The sequence below is a fragment of the Sturnira hondurensis genome, unplaced genomic scaffold, assembly GCF_014824575.4.
Source record: "Sturnira hondurensis isolate 20B ecotype Veracruz unplaced genomic scaffold, ASM1482457v3 Scaffold0016284, whole genome shotgun sequence".
In the NCBI taxonomy this organism is placed as follows: Eukaryota; Metazoa; Chordata; class Mammalia; order Chiroptera; family Phyllostomidae; genus Sturnira; species Sturnira hondurensis.
The window spans coordinates 5882873-5905969 of record NW_028088915.1 but is presented as its reverse complement, the minus strand read 5'-3'; the positions used below and the strand labels follow the sequence as shown (position 1 = coordinate 5905969).

Below are 23097 nucleotides of genomic sequence, written 5' to 3'. Positions count from 1 at the left end.
TATTTTGCTACTATTTTTTCTTCTAAGACTAGTAAATCAACATCGTAAATTTATTCAAGAAGATTTGCAATGCCCGAAGAAGAAATAAAATTAGAATCAAAGTATTTATTACATGTTACAAGATATCTAAATATACCAGTATCCTTTTAAGAGTACCACATATTAAGCATGTATAAAAAATGCTGTAGCATCCAAGATTATAGTATAATAATATGAAAATTGGAGAGTGGAATTCATCTCTACTTTGGGGCATATTCTATTACACCCAATGGAAAGTGAACCGTGAAGAACAAAGGGGGGCTGGTCCATATCTAAAAATCCCAAAGTTAAGTGAAATAACCCACATACGGTATTTCGCCCAGCGCTGACACATAGTGAGAACTCGCTAGTCCATGTCGACTTTTCTTACCTGCACTGCCATCCTATCGCACAGGGAAGGGAAGCATTTAGTTGCATTATAGTCAGACCTCAAGGATCACCCCAACACGTACAAGGTCTGGAGCAAGAATACGAATGCACGCCCCACACCATATGTCTAACATTTTAAGTGTTATAAAGCAACCTTATCAACTGTAAATTTACATATGTTCTGTATTCTCATATTTTTCTCTATCTATATATGTATGTATAGGTGTTATGTGTGTGTTTTGTGTATATATTGAGGAATATACTTTAATAATAATCAAGAAGGCCAGCAATAAACCTAGAATTCCTCCAAACCTTGCACCAGTTATGTGGCTACTCTTGGAAAGTCCTGCCCTCCCCCTACCCCTCGCGCACACAACAGTAGAACCTAGGAAGATGTCTGCACATGCTTCCAGCCATTTGGGAATGGAATTCTGGAGTCCTGGAGAGTGGCTTAGGGATGGGGATTGTGGCTGCGGGGGGCGGGACTCTTTCTTCCATGTGGCTAATAGGGAGAGTTCTAAAGTAAGGGGCTGGGCCGAACCCCTTTGGCTGGGGTCTAAGGTTTACAACATGCAATAGATACTTTTCCAGTTAAACGAGTTGTGAGCCGGAACCAGTGTTTAGGCTCCTTGAAATCTGAGCTTCCCTACTAGTTTTGGATGGGCAGTACGATCTAGGAAAGAGCGCTGTGCTGTGGTCGGCTGGGCTGACCTTCGGATCTCAGTTTCCTTAGGGTCACAACGAAGGGATCAGACTCCTTCTTAGGTTAAAAAAAATTCTACATCTATTGAGTCTGTCATAAGAAAAACAAATGATTGTAACAAGTCAAATGAGAAGTTATGAGCACCCAAGATGTCCCCCGGTAGGTGAATGGAGAAACAAACTGTGGTACATCCAGACAACGGAATATTATTTGGCAATAAAAAGAAGAGAGCTCTGAAGCCATGATAAGACAAAGAGGAAACTTACATGCTCATTACTAAGTGACGGAAGCCAATTGGCCAAGGCTACAAATTGTGAGTCCAGCTATATGACATTCTGCAAAAGGCAAAATGATGCACAAGTGAAAGGATCCGTGGTTGCCCAGGGGTTTGAGGGCGGGAAGGATGAAGAGGCAGAGGGCAGAGGATTTTTAGGGCAACGGGAAACAATTGTGTGTGATGCTGTAATGGTGGCTACATGGAACACTTTCGTTAGAACCTATAGAATATTCAATATAAAAAGTGAACAGTAATGTACACCATGGACTTTAGTGAATAATAGTGTATCAACATCAACTCATCAGTTATAATAAATGTACCACACTAAAGCAAGATGTTAAAAAGCGGGGAACTGTGGGGCCCCAGGGGAGGAAGGATATGTGGGAACTCCGTACTTTCCACTCAATTTTTCTACAGTCTGAATCTGCTCTAAAAAATTGTCTATTAATTAAAAAAAATTAGTGGCAATGGGCTAGCCAATATATTCAAGGTAATGCTAATGTACTTGACTGGAAGAAAAACATCTTTAGATTGTTCCCCATATGGAATCTATATAAATATCAATAAAATATTGACTAAAGAATATGCAGACTAATAAAGTTCTACTAAATTCTTACATTTATTTGGCCTATAAAGATAGAAATTTATACAAAGAAGGTAGCATTCCTGGTTCTATTTAAAATCTTTCTTGAAATGATGACTTCTAGAAACATGTTTTTAATTATCTTCATTGACAGTGTCCACTGAAAATATTTGTAACTGTTCTTTTAGAAATAGTTTTGTTTTTTAAAAACAGTTTTGTGGAGAATTACTGCTTTTACGTTGAATTACTTTGTGGAGAATTGATCCTTTTTAAAAGGATTTAAGAGCACACTCCCATTCTGGACAAACACAGGTGATGAAGTGGTTTAGAAGCCACACAGTGGGCTTTATTTCTTTGTCTTGAAGGCTGGATTCATCTTGCCACTTTCCATCCCTGGGAAATTCCCATCACTCACTTTCTCTTCCAACTTTGGCCCTTAGGTGGTACCTTGAGATTTCTGCTTCTGTCTCTTACTGAATCTTTTTTTTGGAGCCAGTGTTGCTGACATTTCAGGCCTCTCTGGTGCCTCCAGGTTCTCAGTCCCATCCCTGCCCCTCTCGTTTCCAACCCGAGGCACTGTCCTGCTTCACTGGGGTGACTGCCCTTTCTGTGAGCAGCCTCAGATTTCCTCTCCATCTAACTTAATTTCCTCCTTTCTCTTCTGTGTCAGAAGCGACAACCGTCCTTACCAGAGTTTGCTATAGTCTTTATGCTAACCCCTTCCTCTTCCAGAATCTTCCTCCCTATTGTCTGGTTTCTTCCTCTGTCTCAAGCATTCTCCATTACTTTTAACTCGAAGACCCTGCGATCGATCACAGCACGCTTCCATCTTCTGAAACACACCTTCTGAAAGCAGTCTGTATGACACCGAGTCTGCCCACCTGCCACTCCTTATACCTCTGTCACCTGACATACGCCCTTGACCTCCTACTAAGATACTTCTTTCTGTTCCTCTTAAATGTGAACAGTTGGCCTCCTCACTGCTCTGAACACTCTGTTCTCTCTGTTTTGAAACTCTTTCCTCTCCACTGACCCTGTTCTGATGGTCCTCTCCTTACCTACCCAGGGGATCTTCCTGTTGCTTTTCCCCCCTTCTTCCTCCTGCTTCTGAAGAGAAGGCTTCTCTTGGGTTTGGGGCTTGAGCAAACCCAAAGAGTTTGACTCTGGGTTTGACTCTGACTCTCCTCTGTTCCCGGAGTCCCACAGTTGTCCTGTCCTCGGGGTGTGTGCCATGGCCCCTCAGCTGCTGTGTGGTCGTGGTTTAATATGGAACTTCTTTGAGCGGACCCCATTTTGGGAGAAGTTACTGCTGGGAACAAGAAGTATTAAGCAGCCAAGTGCTGCTTATCTTACGTTTTCTGTCAGACGGCTGGCCGAAAACAGAACATTGACAGAAGTTGTATTGTGGAGAGGCGAGGAGATAAGAATGATGTGGGGGTCAAGGCAGAGAGTTCAGAAGCCGCAGCGGGCACAGAGCCTCGAACTGGGGGTGAAGGGGAACCAATGGGCTGAAGGACACAGAGAGGTTGAAGCGGGTATGCTGAGGGTGGACACCTCTCCTCAGCCTTCCTGGCATCTGAGGATTCTGGCAGACGCGTTATAGTCAGCTAGTACAGTTCACTACAGGACGACTTCTTTTTCTTGCATTCCACCCTCCCCCCCAACATGATCCAGCTTTCTGTGAGGATATGAATAAAAGGAAAAGAACAAAACATGCTTCTTGGTATCAAGGAAAGTATTATTTACATGGAGAAACCAAGTAGGTCCCTCTGAAAGTAGTCACAGGAAAGGCCAAGAAGTACTGGAACAAAACCGGCTTTCTGGAACTTGTAAGCTGAGAAGCCCGAGGAGGGGAGAGATAATGGTCATTAGATAGGATTTTGTGCATCTGAACAGTAATGGGGGAGGTAGTCTCTGAGCGAGCTTTCAAAGGAGTGAGCAGATTCACCGACGACAGTAGGCACTTCCCTACAATAACACTCTCGAAGTAGATGCAAATGCTCTTTTCATGAGGGGAGCTGGTTGACAGTACTTTTGGGACTTTGAGAGAACAGCTGACAGAGAAATGAACTCACAGTGTGGTTCCCTGCGCCCCGAAGAAGCATTATAAAAGTCACACGAAGGTGAGAAAGTATCTGTGAGCTTACAGGGCAGGTGTGCAGAAAGGGCGCGACATTTCAGACTCACTAGGTACTGCTTATGGTCAAAGGGCGCCGAGGCTTTGCTCATACACTGCTGATTCTCTCCGGTATGTTGGGGAGGGGGTGGTGCGATGTGAATTTACCATAAATCTGCTCATTTTTGTATGCTCCGTGTCTGAAGCACACGGAAGAGATGAGGCAAGCATTTCCAAGCATTCTCACTATAGGAAACTGCAGGAGTGTTTTAAAGAAGGCTGGCCTGTCAGTCACTACAAATGGGGATGACACAAAACACTCATTCTGGTCTTTGTTTGTGGATAAGAGTTTTGGAGGATGTGGTTTGTGCGGGTTTTTCTTTCTTTCTTTTTTAGCTAACATTGTGACGATTGCCAGCACTCCTAACTCAGCCATTGGAGGGTTTATGGATTAAAAAATGCTGCTGAGAGCTTCAGACGAGGCAGTGTCTGAACAAAACGCTCGAAAGGAAACACCTCCTGGCAATCTTAGATGGCCTTTTGCTTCCTAGTCATGGACATACCAGAATGACATACTTTTGAAGACTGCTGTGTTGGGGAGTTTTTCTTTTATTTCAAATAGTAATAAAAATCTTGCAGTTAGTATTGCACTTTCTTCATGAAGGATTCAAAGTTCTCTGCAAGTGCTATGTTTGGAGTCCCAAAGAGGACAAGGTTGCAAAGAAATGTTAGGTAACTTGTGGAAAGTCATACAAAGTGTCAGTCATAAATTCATAACCTGAAACCATAACCAGAGGGAGCCCATGGGGAGGTCGGCCCAGAGTCAAGCTTTGTGTGTTCTATAAATGGAAAGTGAAACTCGGTCTTCTTTGTCATATTAGAGAAATTTCAGAGTAATACTAAGAAGGTTCCACTGCTTCACAATGGGAGTGTGGAAGTCAAGGGTAGTGGTATCAATGTGAACTAATGCTGAATTCCTGACTCCTGATACGCCGCGGGGCAATTGCGCATTGCCCCGCGGCACAATGTGCAATGCGCATCGCGGGGCAATGCGAACATTAAATGTGGGTCTCCAATGTGCAATGGAGACCCACAAAACCGCCGCGCCTTACACGCAGCCCGACTCGGAGGTATTTGCATAACCTAAAACTTCTTTTAGGTGTGAAACTGTAACACTTCTTAACCTACTTGTAGGCAGACTGTAGTACAGATAGACCTTTCAGAATTTCAAAGGAGATGCAAAGGCAGGCCATAGTTCACTTTTAATTTCTAAGGAAATCATTTCGAAACAAAATGAGACAACACAAAACAGTGTTCTCACACTGTTAGAGGCTTCTCTCCTTTCCAAACTAATTTTGGAACCAAACCCTTATTTTTCCATAGTGTTATCAGAGGTAAATCAGAGATTTATTAATTGATACTTGATTTAATTATTCTAATATTTTAATTAATACTTGAATTAATTATTTTAAAACTTGTATTTATTTGTTTAGAGAGAGAGGAAGGGAGGGAGAAAGAGTGGGAGAGAAACATTGATCGGTTGCCTCTCAAATGTGCCCCAGTGGGTGGGGGTGAGGAACTGAACCCACAACCCGGGCAGGTGCCCTGAATGGGAATTGAACCAGTGACCTTTTACTTTGATGGATGACAACTGACTAAAGCCACACCAGACAGGGCAAGATACTTCAATTATTGATCTTTCTTTTACTCTAGCATAATTAAAAAGAGAGGAAAATTTCTTTTCTCAGTGTTTTGTCTTTCCCGTAGGTCAGCATTTAGTTACTGCAGTGATGACATGTCACTAAGACACTTACATGCTCTGAATACAGAGGAGGCCAAAGCTGGACACAGAGACACATGGTAAAACTGGAACACTGTTCCCAGTTCCCAGGGGAATGGTTTTAGGCAAAGTTCATTAGTCTTAGCCTCAGTTTTCTCACGGGTAAAATAGAAATAATCATATCAACTTCATTGGAGTTAACTGAATTAAATGAAAGAATATATTTAAAGTTCCTAGTAAACTATCTGGCACAAAGTAGGCCTGCAATAAATGTAGGCTTTTGAAGTCATACTTTTCTGTATTTTAAAATATATGTTGGAGCAGAGATAGCTGGTTGCCTACCTTTCCTTCTTAGTAAAAAAAAATTTATTCTGGATGCAAAGTGCTTAGCTGAAAAGAGTCTTCTAGCTTTCCCTGGAGCTATAGAAGAGTCAGAGATATGTGGGCAGAAGTTTTTTTTTTTTTTTTTTAAAGATTTTATTTATTTATCTTTAGAGGGGAAGGGAAGGAGAGAAGGAGAGAAGTATCAATGTATGGTTGCCTCTTGTGAGTCCCCTGCTGGGAACTGGCCTGCAACCCAGGCATGTGCCCTGACTGGGAATTGGACCGAGATCGTGTGGTTCGCAGGCCCGCGCTCAATCCACTGAGCTACACCAGCCAGGGCTTTTGGGCAGAAGTTTTTTGTGGGCCTTATGGAAAAGTGATTTAATAAAGGAAAGCGAGCTGGCATGGTCTTGTTTTATTCTCTCCCTCTTCCTCCTGCTTCCTGACTAGAATGTGGTTGTGAGGGCTGGGCTCCAGCAGCCACAGTGGACTGAGAAGTCCCCTTGAGGATGGAAGCCCAGGACTGGGGATGATGGATCAGGGAGCAGACTGTGCCTGGGTCTCTGATGAGTGACACCATGGAACTGTCATACCTGCTCTGAACCACATGACTCACACCCTTTATATGAAGGGAAAAACACTTCCATCTCATTTAAGTCATTGTTATGCTCTGTCCTCATTACTAGCAGCTAACGCAACTTCTAACTGACACACGTTATTTCCCATTTAGACAATTCTGACTGGGAGATAGCTTCTAATACAGTTTTTAAAATAATTTTGTGGAGAAAAGCAATAGTGCATCTAATTATTACTGGTATCTTAAAAATAAATAAAGCAGAATATTGTTTTTCTAAGTTAGGTAGAACTTTAAAAATTTACTTACTAATTAGAATTAGGAAAAGGAAATAGTTTTGCAATTTAATCCCCATACAGTTTTCTAGACTTGCCTCTTTTGGGGAAACATACAGAACTTAGAAAGGTCCCCAAGAAAAATTTGTTAGGTTCATCTAAAAGTGGCATTCTAAAATAATTTGTGAAATATATTTTCAAGGTTTTATGATGAATTTGTTTCTAATGACTTTTACTTGTGAGTATAGTTGAGAATGTATGACAATTATTCTTTTGGTGGACTTTCCCTATTTCTACTTTTTAAAAAATGTAACTAATGGAAAATAGGTACTGAGCATATAGTTTTAAAATCCAGTGAGCATGTGAGAGTTCACTGGCATACATACTGAATTTGGTATTAAGAAGGACTGTGCAATTCAAGACATATGGGCTTTCGTGTGAGACACAGAAACTAAAATGTTAAAAAACAATAAATGTTAGCACAAAATAAAGGAAAGAATAAGAAGCCGTGTCTCCCTGCGCTCAGACCGCAACCCCATCATGTGATCTGCACGAGACTCTGACGTCAGCGATTCCGGTCGCAGCCAGAGGAAGCACAGAGTTATCTTGAAAATTAACTAATTTCGAAGATTCTTTCCTTTTGAGCCTTATTCAGGTTCAGATTCAACTGACACTGTCTTGCACACCCACGTCCCACGCACTGTGCCTTCACACCTGGTGTGTGGCTTCCACCCCTCGGCCCTTCGCGTGGCGATTCCCAGTGTCGGGGAGGACGGGCCCGGGCATCCTGCCCACAGAGGGTTGGGCTGAGACTAAAACGCTCTTCAGAAGCCCAGCGCACAGCGAGTTCCACTCTTCGTAGCTTCCTAGGTGACTTTACCATATTTTCACACTTCAACAGGTCAAGTGTCCCTCACATATGAACTTTAAAGGCCTTTAATGATTTAACCCACAGATCCTGACAAATTACAAGGGGATCTTGTCCCCACAATCTCCTGAATAATCTGGCATTCAACAGGTGGGCTCTGTGGAGGCGGAAAACAAGTGAATAATTTTTTCCCAAACCACAGTTCCCTAGAAAAATAAATAGTCATTTGCCTTACCTAATGTCTTCACTGGTAGGCGAAGCTGACTATCCCCTCAAAGAGGCCAATTTCAAAATGTTCCCGGAGCAAATCATTATTCATATCAGTTGTTGCTTTATACACTCGCCTGTGGTGTTTAATTGGCTATTTTGTTGGGCATGCAAGATCTGAATAATAAATCAGCACATCTTAAAAGCAACTCAAGGTCCTTCAGAAAGTGTGATGCAAGCTTCCCACCCCCATCCTTCTAAAATGACTCAGTGCCTTGAAATCTAAGTCATGAGCCAGTCATGTTTGACATTTGTGCACATTCTCCACCCCTTTTTCTCCTGCACTGACTTCCCTGCTCTGGACCGACCATGTGGAACCCACAAGCGCCTCCCGTGGTGGGGGAAGAAGTCAGCGAGCCTGAGCCCTGAGAGATGAACGGAGAAGGGAGTATCGATGGCTACATTCTAACAAAGTGAGACTGATAACAGCCTTCCCGGCATGGTATGAAGATAATCATACATACAAACAAACACAAAACATCCCAGAGGGAAAAAGGCGCCAAGCTCCACTGATGACATAATGCCCTAGAAGCCTGGTCTGAAGTGTATTTAGCATTTATACAAGCCTCAAAAGAGGAAAAGGGAGATTTAAACAGTGCCAGGATGCCCTGCAAACCCAGAACAGAGACTGGGAGAGCGCAGCGGAGTTCCTCGCTTTGCCTTTTGGTAACGTGTCTATACCAGCCCAGACCAATGGATATTTATGATGTTCAGGAGGAAATTTCTAGCGGGACATCTCTCTCACTCATTCTCATAAATTCCAACTCTTTCCTGCTCCAGAAAATAAGCCTGCCTTCCATAAAGCAGCTTCTCGTGCTCCCTCCGTTCTTTTATGCTTTCCCTCCTATAGCCCCCCGCACGTCTACTGCCCCAAAGTCTTTCTGCCTATTCCAATCCCAGTTTCTAGGATTCCAGCTCTGGTGCCTCGAGTCTGTGCTCTGCCAGGTAACATCAGTCACACCGTCAGAAGTAGTACTCTTGCCGCTTTCTTTCTTTAGGGTGAAATTCTCTAATTTCTCAAGGCCAGAAACCGTATTATCCATTCCCATATCCTCCACAGTGCTTTGAATACAGTATATTTTAGTGAGTGCTCCTTCGTGGTTTAGTTTCCCTATATTTTAGCTTTGTGTATTTATTCATTTATTCTTTCACTAAGCATTGGTTGGGTACCTACTGGGGGCTGGAGAAGTGGGGATGAAGGACCTAGCTGCCGTCCACATTTTCTGATCTATTTCCAGTTTCCCAGTTTCTGTGGCTGGAGGCATCTGAGAGGCCCTCTATCCTCATGGTTACACTAAGGCCATAAATTATCATCAAGGCTTGGAATAGAAGGAGAGAAAAACTTCACATTCTTTGGGCCTTAACCACATGGCCCCACATGGGTCTGTCTATTATTCTAGGCTATGTATGATGGGAACAGGGGAAGGAGAGTAGAAAAATGAAGAGAAAAATGGAGCTTGTGCATGAGATCAGGAAGAACAAGGATGTTCACTTTGGTGTTATTTAAATCAGAACAGAAAGCTAGAAATATTCTAATTAGGTAAATCATGCTCTAGAAGACTATCCACAGTGGTGAGGAGATGTATGAATAGAGTGTTAAAAATTTGAGTTACAGAACAGTTGATATTTATAATAGGTTGCTATTTTTATTTTTAAAAATTTCCCTGGGGGAAATATCTAGAATGATAAGCTTCAAAGTATGAATGGTGAATAATACCCAAGGGGTAGGATTATAAATGATTTTCTTCTTGAAGTGTGTATTTTCCAAATTTTCTAAAAATGATCCTGGATAACTTTTGAGTCAGGAAAAAAGTAATTAATTTTTTTCAAGGAAAAATGAGGCCAGGATAAGAATATTCCCAGAGCAGGAGAGAGCCCTCACCAATATCCCCTCCCTCAGTGCACTGGCTTGGGCTCCTTGGTACAACCCCCAGAACAGATGGCCCCTCTGCTGGCCTTAGCAAGGAAGATAGCAGCGCACAAGCCTTTCAACCTCTTTTCCAACTTTTGTCTCTTCAAATAGATGGATGTAGGTGAACAGACAGGTGTCACTTTTTTCCCCCTCACAAAGCACTACTTTGCCAAACTAGTCAAAAAACCACCGCAAATCCTAACTGTTATATAAGTTACACCAAATTCTATAAATGCAATCAAACAGACAAAGCCAGAAGTAAAGCCCTTTCTCAACGGACTACATTAAAATTTTTTAAGTAATATTTTAATGGTATTTCAAGGAGAAGAAACTTGTGTGGATGAATGAAAGGTGGACTGAAAGGTAAAGATGAATCATATAAAGACCGTACCCCGCATCTCACAATGACAGTGCCACCCGGGGCACTGTGCCGGGACAGGCACTTTTACTAGGGACAGGCAGACCAGGGTTGTCTGCACAGAAGCCATACCTTGGTCTGGAACGTACAGAACATGTGTGTCAGGAACGGGTGCTCCCAGGCCAAGGAGAGAACTCTCTTCTCCACCATTGTGCACTCAACATCGTCGTCCATCAAAACCACGTCTTTCTTTAGGGCTTTTATTGCAAAAAATTGATTCGTTTTCTTGAACTCTGCTAGGAAGACCTAGAAAGAAGGGGAAGGAGTGATTCTATTTTAGAATTTGGATTCACACTCATTAAAGAAGGGATAAGTCTGAGAGAGGGTTGAGATTTCCTTCTCAACCCTCTTTGTCCCCTTTATACAGACAAAATAGAGTGCTTCATGCCCCCTAATAGTTTCATACTTTCTATGTACTTTTCCAAGGGTTTCCCCAAACTAGTGTGCAATTGGATGGGCTATTCTCAGTCCCTGAAAAATTCTATTTAAAAAAGTCTGCCCTGTCTGCCCAGGATCCTGAGTGTATTGACGGAAGCAGCAGCAAGTAGCAGAGAGGGGGACCTGATTGTGCTTGAAACCTCACTGCAAATGAGCACAAAACCTTCTCCAAGTTTTACCCAGTTTTTCAAGGCAACAAAAAGAATCCTTGAGGAATAGAGCTCTCCTGACTTGCTTACAGAATGCACAGCATTGCCCTGGCTGGGTGGCTCAGTTGGTTGGAGAGTCATCCTGTATATCAAAAGGTTGTGGGTTTGATACCTGGTCAGGGCATGTATGGAAGGCAACTGATCAGCATTTCTTTCTCATTGGTATTTTTCTGTCTCTCGCTCTCCCTTCCTGTTTCTCTAAAATCAATAAACACATCATCTTATCTAATGGTACAGACACTAATGACAGTTTCAAGACCTACTATGTGTCAGGCAGTCTGCTTTGTACTTTCCATGCGCTATGTCATTTTATTGTCGTTTATTTCTTAGCTGAGATCACTCTTCAAGATAGGAATCATTTAAAAAAAGTAGGATCACAGAGAAACTTAAGTTTCTCAAATTCAAAATGGAGCTACTCAGTGGAAAATCTAACTCCAAAGTTTACTTTTTTCTCTTGATTTCATGAATCTCACATGAAAGGACACCAGATGGCACCTAACAGAGAATTTCTGCAACTTTCGTCTTTGCAAATGATGTAGCAACAGATGACAGACAGTTGCGAGGACGTGGCATTTGGAGACGGAAAACTCCAGCTCGGGTCTCATTTTACAGACATTTCCTAGCTGTGGGAATGTGGGCAAACCAGTTAACCCCTCTGGGCTTCGGTTTCCTAACGTGTAAAGAGAGAACTGCCGCCACATTCTCTCACTCATGGGGCCACTGTGAAAATCCGATGGGGCACCACGGGGGAAAGTGATCTGAGGACTACAAAATGCTCTCCAAATGACAGTTACTAAGAATACTTGTCGTTTGTTTAATTTATGGACTTTTAGAGATTCTTGAAGTCAATGATGCTAAACCCGTAGTGAAAGTGCATGTCTACATATAAAATAATCCAGTGCAGATACATAGCTAAGAGGTAGCTGGCTTGATAGAGAGTAAAGAGCTTAGATGCAAGTTCAGGCAAATGAACAAGGTGTACAGCCTCAGAAAACATGCCATTTGTTCTCTTGGGCCTAAAAGTAGATATAGAACAAGAATATAGAGGCTACCATTTTGGTGAGGAGCCATACTCCCTATAGAGAGCCAAAAAGGAAGAGGAACAGTTTGGGAGTATTCTGTTTTGTGGGCAAAGGAAGTGGTTGTCCCGTGGCTTTGGTGCTTTGTCCTCCTCTCCATGGGCCCCGCAGTGCCGTCCTCTCAGAGCGAAGGGACGCAGGGTACTGGTGGTGGCCAGGCATGCAACAGAGGACACCCGAAGCTCTCCCTTCTCCCAGGTGTTTACTAAGGCTTACGGGTTTAACTTAATGTCTTTCTTATTAACCATGTTCCAGCGAAGCAATACACACAGGAATAAAGAAAGGTAAACACTTCATTAACAATTAAAATTACTCTTTTGGTAACTGCTTCTTTCAATAAAATGTCCCAAAACCAGCCATAAAGTAAGGAGCTGCAAAGGTAATTTCCATCTCTATAATGTGCTTTCAATTTTTGGTAACAGGTTATGATGGCATATTAATTGATGCTAAATTACAGGGAAGCCTGGCTATAAAATTCCCTATTACGCTGAGATTAATGCCAAATGGGCCTGCTGTGGTTCACATTATTGTGGAAATGGACTGAATGAATTAATGGATTTCAGCGACCGTTTGCAGGGCAGAGTAAATGCTGTCAAAGGGGAAGTGCTGCTGTTTAAGTCCCAACCCCAATTACAGCACGATGGCATTCAGCTGCGACAGTAATCAGCTGCATTTTAGTTTGTTTATTATTAAAGAAACTGGGTAGGCTTTCTAGCCAAAGTCTGGTGAGCAGGTGCTGAGCGTAATGCTGGCTTTGGACACACACATTCATGGGATAGTCGTCTCTGGTTAAAATTTTCATAGGTGTTGCATTCAAGCATATAAAACAGCTGAGAGAGCCATTCATATATTAGATACCCTTAACATTGGAAATGACCTAAAATCCTATATTCTGTTTTATTCCTCTTTACAATCACTGACTTGCAAATATTCTCCCATCACTGACAACTGACTGTAACTTCTTGAATCATGCCTTCTTCACCTCCTTGCCCACCGTGACTGGCAGAGGCAGCCCACAGCTGGAGTGTGCAGCAGGAAGAATTTAGAGGAGGCACTTTCTCCACAAAGCTTTTCCCAGGACTCTCAAGCTACAGCCGTGTTATGGGCTGAATTGTGTCCCTTCCAAAAACTCATATGTTGATGTCCTAACCCCCATGACCTCTGAATGTTATTGTGTTTGGAGACAGGGTCATGGCAGAGATGATTAATTTAAAAGGAGGTAGCTGAATTGGGCCCTAATCCAGTATGACTGGCGTCCTTATAAGAAGATGGGATTAGACAGGAATGACCACAGAGGACACAAGGAGAAGAGACCTTCAGAGAAACTACCCTGCTGACGCCCTGATGTGGGATTTCAGCCTCCAGAACTGTGAGAAACTGTTGAAGCAGCCCAGTGTGTGGTATTTTGTTATACGGTCCTCGCCAATTAAAATGAGGCTGGGGACATATGCAAATGAAAAAGAATCCCATAAGAAGTCAAACAACACTCCAGGTTTGAAAAAGGGGGCAAAACAACACAACAAAAACAACAACAAAACATTAACCAGACAAAAACCTGGTGTGAACAGGAACTGGCTGAAGCACTTCCTTATTTCTGAGGTGTCCAACAATATCAAACTCACGAGCTCGAGGGATGGACACCTTCGAAGCAAAATGGCGTGGGAACAACAGTTCCCAGGAAGCAGACTGCTATCCCTTAGAGCCCCTGGGTCTCTACCTATTCAGACATCTGAACCCTGTCACGAAATGCTCAGGAATGCACTCTCAGATCCCAAGGGTTTAGTTCTGCTGACCAGGAGCTTTGCTCTTCAATTTTTGGAAGCTGGTGTAGGATTCTATATGCTATCATACCTTGCCAAAACTTCCTTTCCCCAACATTTTGTGCAAGATAAAATCCTCGATTTTTAGTTTCATGTGTAGAGATGGTCTTTCTACGTTCATTTCAGGTTCTGGACGATGATGGCACGTCTTCTCCGTCTCATCCAAGGGAGACTCCCAGGAGATTCCCTGGGGCTCTGAAAATGGCAACCGGTGGTTAAAAGGAGGCAGGTAACAATGGAGGGTCATTCTAGCTACTTGGAGAACACACTTGCTTTCTCACTTCCCCACTGCGGGTCCATCGGCAGTAAGGCAGAGGGGGTTTCTTGCTGTGCATCAGCAGCCGCCTGCCTGTGAGCCTCGCAGGGAACACGAACTGGGCCTCTTTATCCGACAGACTGGGGAAAGTTTTAAGTTGAGAAACAATCCAATCAGCAAAAGCCCATATGTGCAACACTCACAAGATGAGCACTTTCAGTACATGTCAAATCAAGGACAAATCAAGGATTTTTAAACAAGTTCGAGGAAAAATGATTCTCCATGGCTTGTATGGCTCACGGGCCCAGTGGCATCCATTTCTACGACTTACCAGGGGAGGGAAGAGGAAGTGGATAGGAGACTGTTAAAGATCCGAACTGCATCACTTGTCAAACTCTTCATGTCAACATGCTGCCTACTTTGGTCATCTCTGAGTCACAGTCTGCGTCACCGTCTGGATGCCCTTCCCAAATCTAGTCCAAACCTTTCTTGAAAAAATTTTAAGTTGATTTATTTCTCACCCCATATCTGAGGAGGTATAGATAAACATTTTTGGAGTCTTTCCTTCTCCCTTGTATATCATTTTTCTTTTTTTATTATAAATTTTTGACATATCACATTGTGTTAATTTAAGATGTACGGTGTGTTGATTTGATACATAGTGTGATGATTGTCATTGTAGCAATGGTACCAGTAGCATGTCACATAATTATTATTTCTTTTTTTGTGGCTAGAATAATGATATTTATTTTTCTGTCTCTAGATTTATCTTTCGTGTTTTCCCTAAATCCAAGGAAAATAAATATTTTATAATGTATGCTGAAACTATTCAGGTTTCAGAGTCAAGTGGCCACAGCCTCTCGTGACCAACCTTCAAACGGAAGGCTGGATAAACATGGGTCATGTTGTAAGTGTTAAGGACTTTGGACACTGCTATTCTTGCCCTTTCTCCTCTTACACCACCAGAACAGTCTCGAAGGTGCAGGATATGACAATTCTGTGGTATTCCCACCACTGACTTTTATGGTGGGTTTATTTCTGTAAAGCCATTTAACAGTAACGGGAGGAAACAGTCTAAAATTCTAAGGAAAATTTTACAGTTCTTTTTCCAGACCTATCCCATTTTCCTCCCCACCTCCAAACCTCCCATCCTCTTAAAAAGGTTTCCTAATGGAGCACGTTTTGGTTTCACTTCAAAGAAGTAGGAGCCTAACAGTTGTTGGTTAGATCTGTAATCTTTTTTAATGGAAATTATTGAGGCAGCATGTGTTCACAAAACCATACAGGGTTCAAGTGTGCAACTCAACATCGTCTGTGCACTGCAATGTGCACTATCACCCCAAACAATGTCTCTTTCCATGCCCATTTCCCACCCCGCCTTTGCCCACCTCCACCTACCCCCCATCCCACCTTCCCTCTGGCTATCACCACACTGTTGTCTGCGTGTGTCTATGTGTTTTATATATATCTCTTCAGCTTCTTTTATCCAGCCCCCCGTGACAGCTGTTAGTCTGTTCCATATATCCATGCCTCTATTTCTATTTTGTTCCTCAGCTTATTTTAGGCCTGTAATCTTTAAATAGAAAAGAACCATCTATCAGACCAGGTAAATGGAGAAGTTATATACAGAAGACTCAGGTTAAAGTTAATCAAGGCAAACTGCGGACATGGATTATATGGGGATCAGGATAGCTACCTCGTTTCCCTGATGCCAGTACACATGGCAGCCTTGCTTCACCTTTTATGGAGCATGGGGGACCAATTTCAACTGGGCCTTCTCTGAAGATCTGTTCAGTATCTCTTAAGCAGCGAGCCTAGATTACAAACAAAGAGTCAGACCACTTACCACGGATGCGACAGCTCAGCCTGTGATGTCCTTAGGGACGAAAAACACTTAAGATCACTAAATGTGTAAGATAACCAAAGCTCTCTCCCTCAGCACCCTTTGGATTCTATATTCCGTGAGAGTCTGTCTATTGGATTGTATGCACCAGCAGGATCTATTCACTTTCCTCATATTTTTCTGGGGGCTAACTGGTTTTTCTTATGCTATGCATAGCATTCTGTTGCAAATAAGAAAGGAAGGTCAAGTCTTAAAGGGGGTTTGTTCTTGGATATGCAAATTCAGCATGCTAGTCAGCCGAAAGGCACCAGCTGCCCTGGACTCAGGGCTCTGAGGGCATTCTAGGGACGATTCTAGCATATAAAGGTTTGTCCCAGGCTATTAAATAGCCCTAGTTTGGGGGTTTAAAAGGCTGGCAGTGAATCTTCAAAAATTTTAAGGAATGTGTTTGTTTCTGTCCCTGATCATTCTATGAATTTAAGATCTTATAAAGATCCATATAATACATATGCATTAAATAAATATCTCAAAGGGAAGGGCATGGGCATGAAGATGAAAGGGAAGGCTGAGAAAGAGACGGCATGTCTTCCTACACACTTGCAGCGGATCAAAGAGCAAAGGGTCTGGAGTAATCCTTGTCGAGTTCAAACTGCAGGAACTTGTCACCTACCTGTTGAGTGCTTTCAATCATTGCCAAGGCTTCAGCCATTAGCTTCTGGTTTATGCCACATAGGTTGGCTACCTTTGTCTGGCATCGGTGATGTACGTTCATGCCACATGCTGAAAGGAGGACAGTGACACCATGAGCCAGAGCAACAGAACCTACTGCCATGGACTTTGCACATGATCCTCTTCAGGTACATGTATATTGAAGGAACACTGGCAAGCCCATGCCATCTTCTCAGCAGAAGGAGACACTGAATACAAAGAAATTAGGGCAGTGCTTTCATGATGCCACTGGGCATCCACCTCCCCTTCCTGACACAGACAGTCACAGACCAGGTGCTCCTCGTGTGATGCTGGGAAGTGATCCCCACTGAAGACACAACCAGAGCTGTGTTGATAGGGGAGGAAATCTGCTGTCAGGATGCCTTCAGACCGTGCCACTGCTGAGAGGGAAAGTCTGACGTTGGCTCTCACTGGTGGTAATGTGCAACTCTGGAACTGAAGATTGCTCGTGTTCACCCTAGACCAGAGCCCGAGCATCCCCATCCCTACACAGGCTGCACTTGCTGGGACCATGGGAGCCTCCTGGGTTGGGGGTGTGCATGCCTGTGTGTCTGCGTGAAGACAACTATTGTATCATGTTGTTAATTTTAAAAAATTAAAATTCTGCTTGTGAAACATCATCAGTATAATGAAAAGAAGGTTCAAAAAGATATCCAAATCCTAGCTAAAAGAACTCTGATCTCAAGTCCTTCTTGATTCTACAAAGGTATATCAATAAGGGTTGTCAACATGGAATTAGGCAGGAGAACCTATTAAATCATGCAGTTTTAATCTTATTAGCCCATTTGTATGCAAAAAAACTTAGCACAGTGATTGGCATCAAATAGGTGTTCACTAATTACAACTTTCATCTTCATTATATGTTATAATGAAATATGTATTGAAATATCTAGATGAAATTTTAGCAGCCTTCACCTTTAATTTTAACTAGCCCACTCTTCCTCAGATAGTTTATAACAAAACACAATAAAAAGGGTTTTCTGTGTAAATGAGTATACAGCTATTACTTGTCCCAGGATAAATGCACAGATGTAGCTATAAAAATCCACTTGCAGTGCAATGTTTAATAAAGATGCTGTTTGCAAAGGCTGCTGCCCTTCTGAATTCTGCACCCTTAGCACAGGGCACTGGGGAGTTTTACTTTGTTCCTTAAACAAAGTAGCCAGATGTAAGGTTGTCCCTGACACAGGGTTGTGAAGAAAGGCCCCACTCCCACTATGACAATGTCATGAGTCTTTGTGACTAACCTCTCAGGTGATAACTCGATCTCTGTGGGTGCAAATAGTTCCTTTTGGTGACTCTTTTCATGGGAGTTACGATGGAGAGAGAATGTAGGCAGGAAAGACGGAAGGGAGGCCCTACTTAGGAAGGTGGCTTTTAAGAAAGCAAGATAAAGAGAGCATGCAGTGAAGACGAGGGAGAAAGAGACGTAGGGAAGGGAGGGGGAGGTGACGAAGGTGAGGGCATGAGGAGGAATGACAGCAGGGACTTTGGGGTGTAGGCAGCCAGAACAGAGAATGACACACCTGGGGGCAGAGGAGGGAAGGGAGGAAGGGGGAGGGGAGAGGGGAGAGAGAGAAGAGGGAGGGGGCTACTTGAAGTGCAGGAGGTTGGGCAGTGGGGTCAGGAATGGAATGGAGGAGAAAGAACGCTGGAAAAGGACAGAAGGCACGTGAGCCGTGAAATAATGCCAAGAATCCTCGGGGAAGTTCTAAGCTCAGAGTGTAATCACACTGCTGGGACTGCCTGGCCTGGGTGGGTGGGGTGTCCGGGCTCTGGGGAAAGGACACTGAACTATGAGGCCTCCCAAGAGCAGGAGGCCATCAGATGGGGCTTTGAATATTCATGTCTGGTGTGTACAGTTAGAATATTTGAAGTTACTTCTTGCCTGTGAACTCATAAAGCTAATTTGGATCAGCACCAGGCCCTCCCATGCATCTTGAACAGGTGTGTAGAAGAAAGTACACAGCAGTACTGGTGGGCTACGGGGGACTGTTCAGGTGAATTCTGTCCACAGGTGGGTCTTGTCTTCAGTAATGATTAAAAACCTGCACCCCACTGCCTCCGTTCAGAGGTCATTCCAGGCTCCCCAGACACGTGAGCACAGTTGGGATGAGCAGAGGGGACGATGCTGACAGTGATCTTTCACCTAAAGTCAGCACTGCTGTCACTTGGAAGATGAGATGTGCATTAGCCAGTGACATAAAATAAAATAGGGCTGCCAAGAAAAGTGGCTTCTATATTTAATAATTCAAAATAGAAAGGTGTCTGCTGCAGCAGGAACCTGCCTTTGTAAAGATACCTGGGCCCCGCCCCCACCTGCTCCCCCACTCAAAGGGCAGAAGTGCTCCGTCATTGTTACTAGGATGTTTTCCTTCCTACCCTCTCAACTTGGTGTAATAGCATCTCAGTTTCTAAAGGTTGTTATTGCCTCAGCAACTTGGTGTTTTACGGCAAGAAAGCCCTTTTGGCATTTTCTCAGGGTCGGTCTGAAAAGCTTGACCAGCGAAGGCTGCTGGCTCTGGCTCTGGTTCTGGTGGCCTTTGAGGCAACATCAGAGTCAGACTTGGACTTGGCCTCCCCCTGGGCATTTTGAGTTTGCAGCACGCTTTGGTGATAGACTCTGTCCAGCTTAAGTCCCAGAACTCTTCTGTGTGGGACCTGCCATCAGCCAAGCAGATGCACCAGGCTTGTTCCTTGATGGGGCCACAGCAAGTTTCTCACTAACTGATACAGAGGAGGGGCAGGGACACACCTGACACTGGCATAGTTGGGGGCCAGGCCCAGGGAGACAGCAGGTCAGGTCAAAGGAAGTGGTTGGTCAGAGGAAAAATGCTGCCTTCGTTTCTCTCCAGGACCAGGCACAACAACAAAAGACAATGGGGCGGGGAGCCTTGACATTTAACCTGAGTGACTTTGTACTTATCTGGGTTCAAGATTAGGGTGTTTGTGTGTGGTGTGTGTCTGTGTAAGAAAGATCAGCAGCGACTTGTTTCAGGCATTTCTCAGTCCCCATGCAGGGCTCCTCCAGGCTGCTGGGAGAGGTGAGCCCTCCACTCCCTGCCGCCCTCCCTCACGCTCTCTGTTAAAGCTGTGAGTCCGCCCCCTGCAGGTGTTCTGCCAGGGTCCACACACACTTCCCACTACTCACCGTCACACTTCAGTCCTTGCCTGGCCAGGCCCCACAGCAGGGTCCCACAGTGCTCACAGAAGGTGGGGCTTTTGTAATTGTAGACTTTAAATCTATGCGGCATGTCAATCTTGAACCTCTCCTTGTGGAACTGAAAGAAGAGACTGCATGATGTCCCCAGCTTTATATTTCTTAACAGATACTTAAGCACAACGAGCAGAATAATAACAACATTGGAACAATGTGCATTTTAAACCACAATTTTTACTTGTCAAATTTTATAGTCACATTCAAAGAACTCAGACAGCCGTTAGCTTGTTCGGGGTAAGGGGCAAAAGTGTGATATACACATATCAAGTAGCCCGCTGAAGTCTGAGGCATTCCCACAGTGGGGCTAACATTTCAGGAAGAGAGGATGAGGATTATTTATTTAAATGGGGGTCAAGTAAACCTTGTACTTCCCCTCCTATTTTAATATAAATATTTTCTTTATCTTTCAACCCAGAACTGGTGCTTTAACCTTTGGAAGGTGTTACATAATGGCTCCTCTAGAGGACACAAGGCCACGGGGGGATGCGTATCAGAGCCTGCACTGTGAAGCACTCCACACCTGTTGCACATGAACTGGGGAGGCCGGGCGTGGATGGCGGTTCTGCCAGGTGCTGTGGACACATGTGGCATGTGCATTCTACTTTACACATGGAATATTTTATGTAATCTTCAAAATATCCCACTTGAAGTAGCCTCTATTAAGTACATTAAATGTATTTTCATTAAACAGATGAGGTGATGAAGCAGAGAGGGCAAGACACTTGTCTAGGTCACACAGCCAGTGACTTGCGGTATCTGTAGCCTGGCTGTCAGAATCAGAGCTTGTCCTCTTTCACTATTACTCTTCTCTCCCTCAAAATGAATGTATGATTTAGTGGGTGGGGAGAGGGAAGACGAGAGAGGGATGCTGGTGGTAGATATTCATATGGCGGACTTTCTTTCTTTTTTTTTAACAGTTTTCCAGAGTTTATTTCCTCTCCTTTTGTCAAACGTACCTTATGAGCAACAACAAAAAAATCAGGCAGTTTGAATCCTGACAAAAATACCAGCATCCTTGTACAGTATAAAGTTTTATGTACTTAAGACTTACAATCTCTGCCTAAGTTTTTAATTAAAGAATTCATTTGGGAACATACACAGTAATGAAGCCTTATTCATTAAAATGATGCAGCTAATGTTCCCGCTGCGGCTACTGGTCAGCAGTGGGTCCTTCCCATGGCTGTTTAGAAAAAAGTTGCCCAGCACTTACGCCAGCCATTTTCAACCAAGAAAAAATAACCTTCAAAACTCATTTTGTATAATCATTTCCATGTAAACATGAGCAATTAATGTCCAAATCCAGGCTAGAAGGCTTCCACTTTAAATCACAGTCTGCCCAAATGGGTCAGGATACATCTGGGAAGGACCGAAGAGCTGTACTCTGCAACAGGATAGTCACTTAGCCACAAGAGTCAGATGAATATGTGCAAGGTGGTGAGAAGGTGTGCTGAAAGTGTAACATGCACACTCAATTTGAACAGTTTCCATGAAAAACAAAAGTGTCACACTAATTTTCTATGATGATTACATATTAAAATGATAATGGGCCATTGGGGTTAAATGAAGTACAATGTTAAGAGTAATCTTGTCTGTTGCTTTTTATTTTATTTAATGCTGCTAATTGGAAATTTAAAATTATACTGTGGCCCTCAAATATACTGTGGTCCTATTTCAATTAGACATTAGCCTTTGGGGTTAACAGTCATGCTTACAACCGGTGATTCTCTGCAGAAGCTGAAGCATCAAGTAAAGGGAGCAGGAGGGTGGGTTTGGAGGTGGCAATTTGATTTAAGCTAACAGCATTGGTCTGGGAGATTGAGATCTGAATTTTAGCCCCAACTTTGCTACTTATAGGTGGTTGAGCATAGACGAACTCCTTTAATCTCTTTGGGCCTTAGCAGAGTGACTTTAATAAAAGATTATCCTTTTCTGGCTCTAAATTTTAACAGAAATTCTACTTTGGAAAAACTCAGTCAACTTGCTGAGTCTCCATACCTGTTCCTTTGCTGCATAAAATCACATACCGGTGCAGGCTGACACCCTCAAATTCAAAGGGACTTCCAACCGTGCTTGGCAATCCTACTGCTCCTTCCCACTCCCCTGCTTTCCCATTTCTAAAGACAATCATTTCAAAACCCTCCCCCTGAAAGCGAGTCATTGTCTTTCCCCCTTCATTCTTGCAATCCTCAGACCCCACTTAGGATGTAAGTTGTCTAAGAGAAACTCTCTTATCCATCTATGCCCAAAGCTACAAACCTACTTCAGTCCACAGCCATCTTCTCCTCCCTTCCTGATACAATTGATGAAATGTTCACCTGTCCCTCAGAGACCCATCTGCACATACTTAGAACATGTGGCCCTTTTCCCCTCTTGCCAAGACTGACTGCTCTGGTCATTCTTCTCTCCAGCTTCATCCACCCGTCACCGCTCCCTAGCTATGGGACTATTTCCAATCCTTGTGTCTTACCCCCTTCCAGCTACTGTTTTACTTCAATGATCTCCTTCACAGTTCATCTTCATGATAATATTAATATGTAGGTTGTTTCCATGTTATCATCTTCCAGGGCTGACCAATGAGGGTACCACCTTTATAAATCCTCTGACATTTCTCTGATCAAGGCCTCCAAAGATCTCCACCTGGCCCTCATGTTTTTCAGCATCTCAGCTGCACTGAACTAAGCCCTGCCCCTTCACACACTCTTAATATATGAAGAGCCCTGTCTGAACCCTTGTTCTCAGTCTCTTTCATAAGCTCCTTCTCTTCCACCTAACATCTAATTTTAGATTCTTTTGGGATCAGTATTTTGGCCCTGTACTCCTTTCTCCCTATACTCACTAGGTAATCTCCCTGGCAGCTCTAAATTTTACCCCAATGACAGTTACTCTCAAATATATAGATTCAGTCCATGGGCTCTTTGCATTCCAAGCTCATACAAAATTGCATATTTGATACTTGCACTTGGATGTCCTTAGGCACCTCAGACTGGCCTTGTCCAAA

General features: G+C 43.3%; 1 protein-coding gene across 6 annotated transcripts in view; it reads right to left on the bottom strand.

Moving 5' to 3' along the window:
- The window catches only part of PRKCQ (protein kinase C theta), a 122058-nt gene that overhangs the window by 28048 nt on the left and 70913 nt on the right, over window positions 1-23097 (bottom strand). For all 6 annotated transcript variants that reach the window (XM_037065982.1, XM_037065984.1, XM_037065986.1 and 3 more), the window contains 5 exons: window positions 20031-20160; window positions 16821-16930; window positions 16004-16121; window positions 14083-14246; window positions 10578-10751 (listed from right to left, as the gene is read on the bottom strand). In XM_037065982.1, the coding sequence (XP_036921877.1) occupies window positions 10578-10751; window positions 14083-14246; window positions 16004-16121; window positions 16821-16930; window positions 20031-20160 (696 nt within the window). The remainder of the gene's footprint in view (window positions 1-10577; window positions 10752-14082; window positions 14247-16003; window positions 16122-16820; window positions 16931-20030; window positions 20161-23097) is intronic.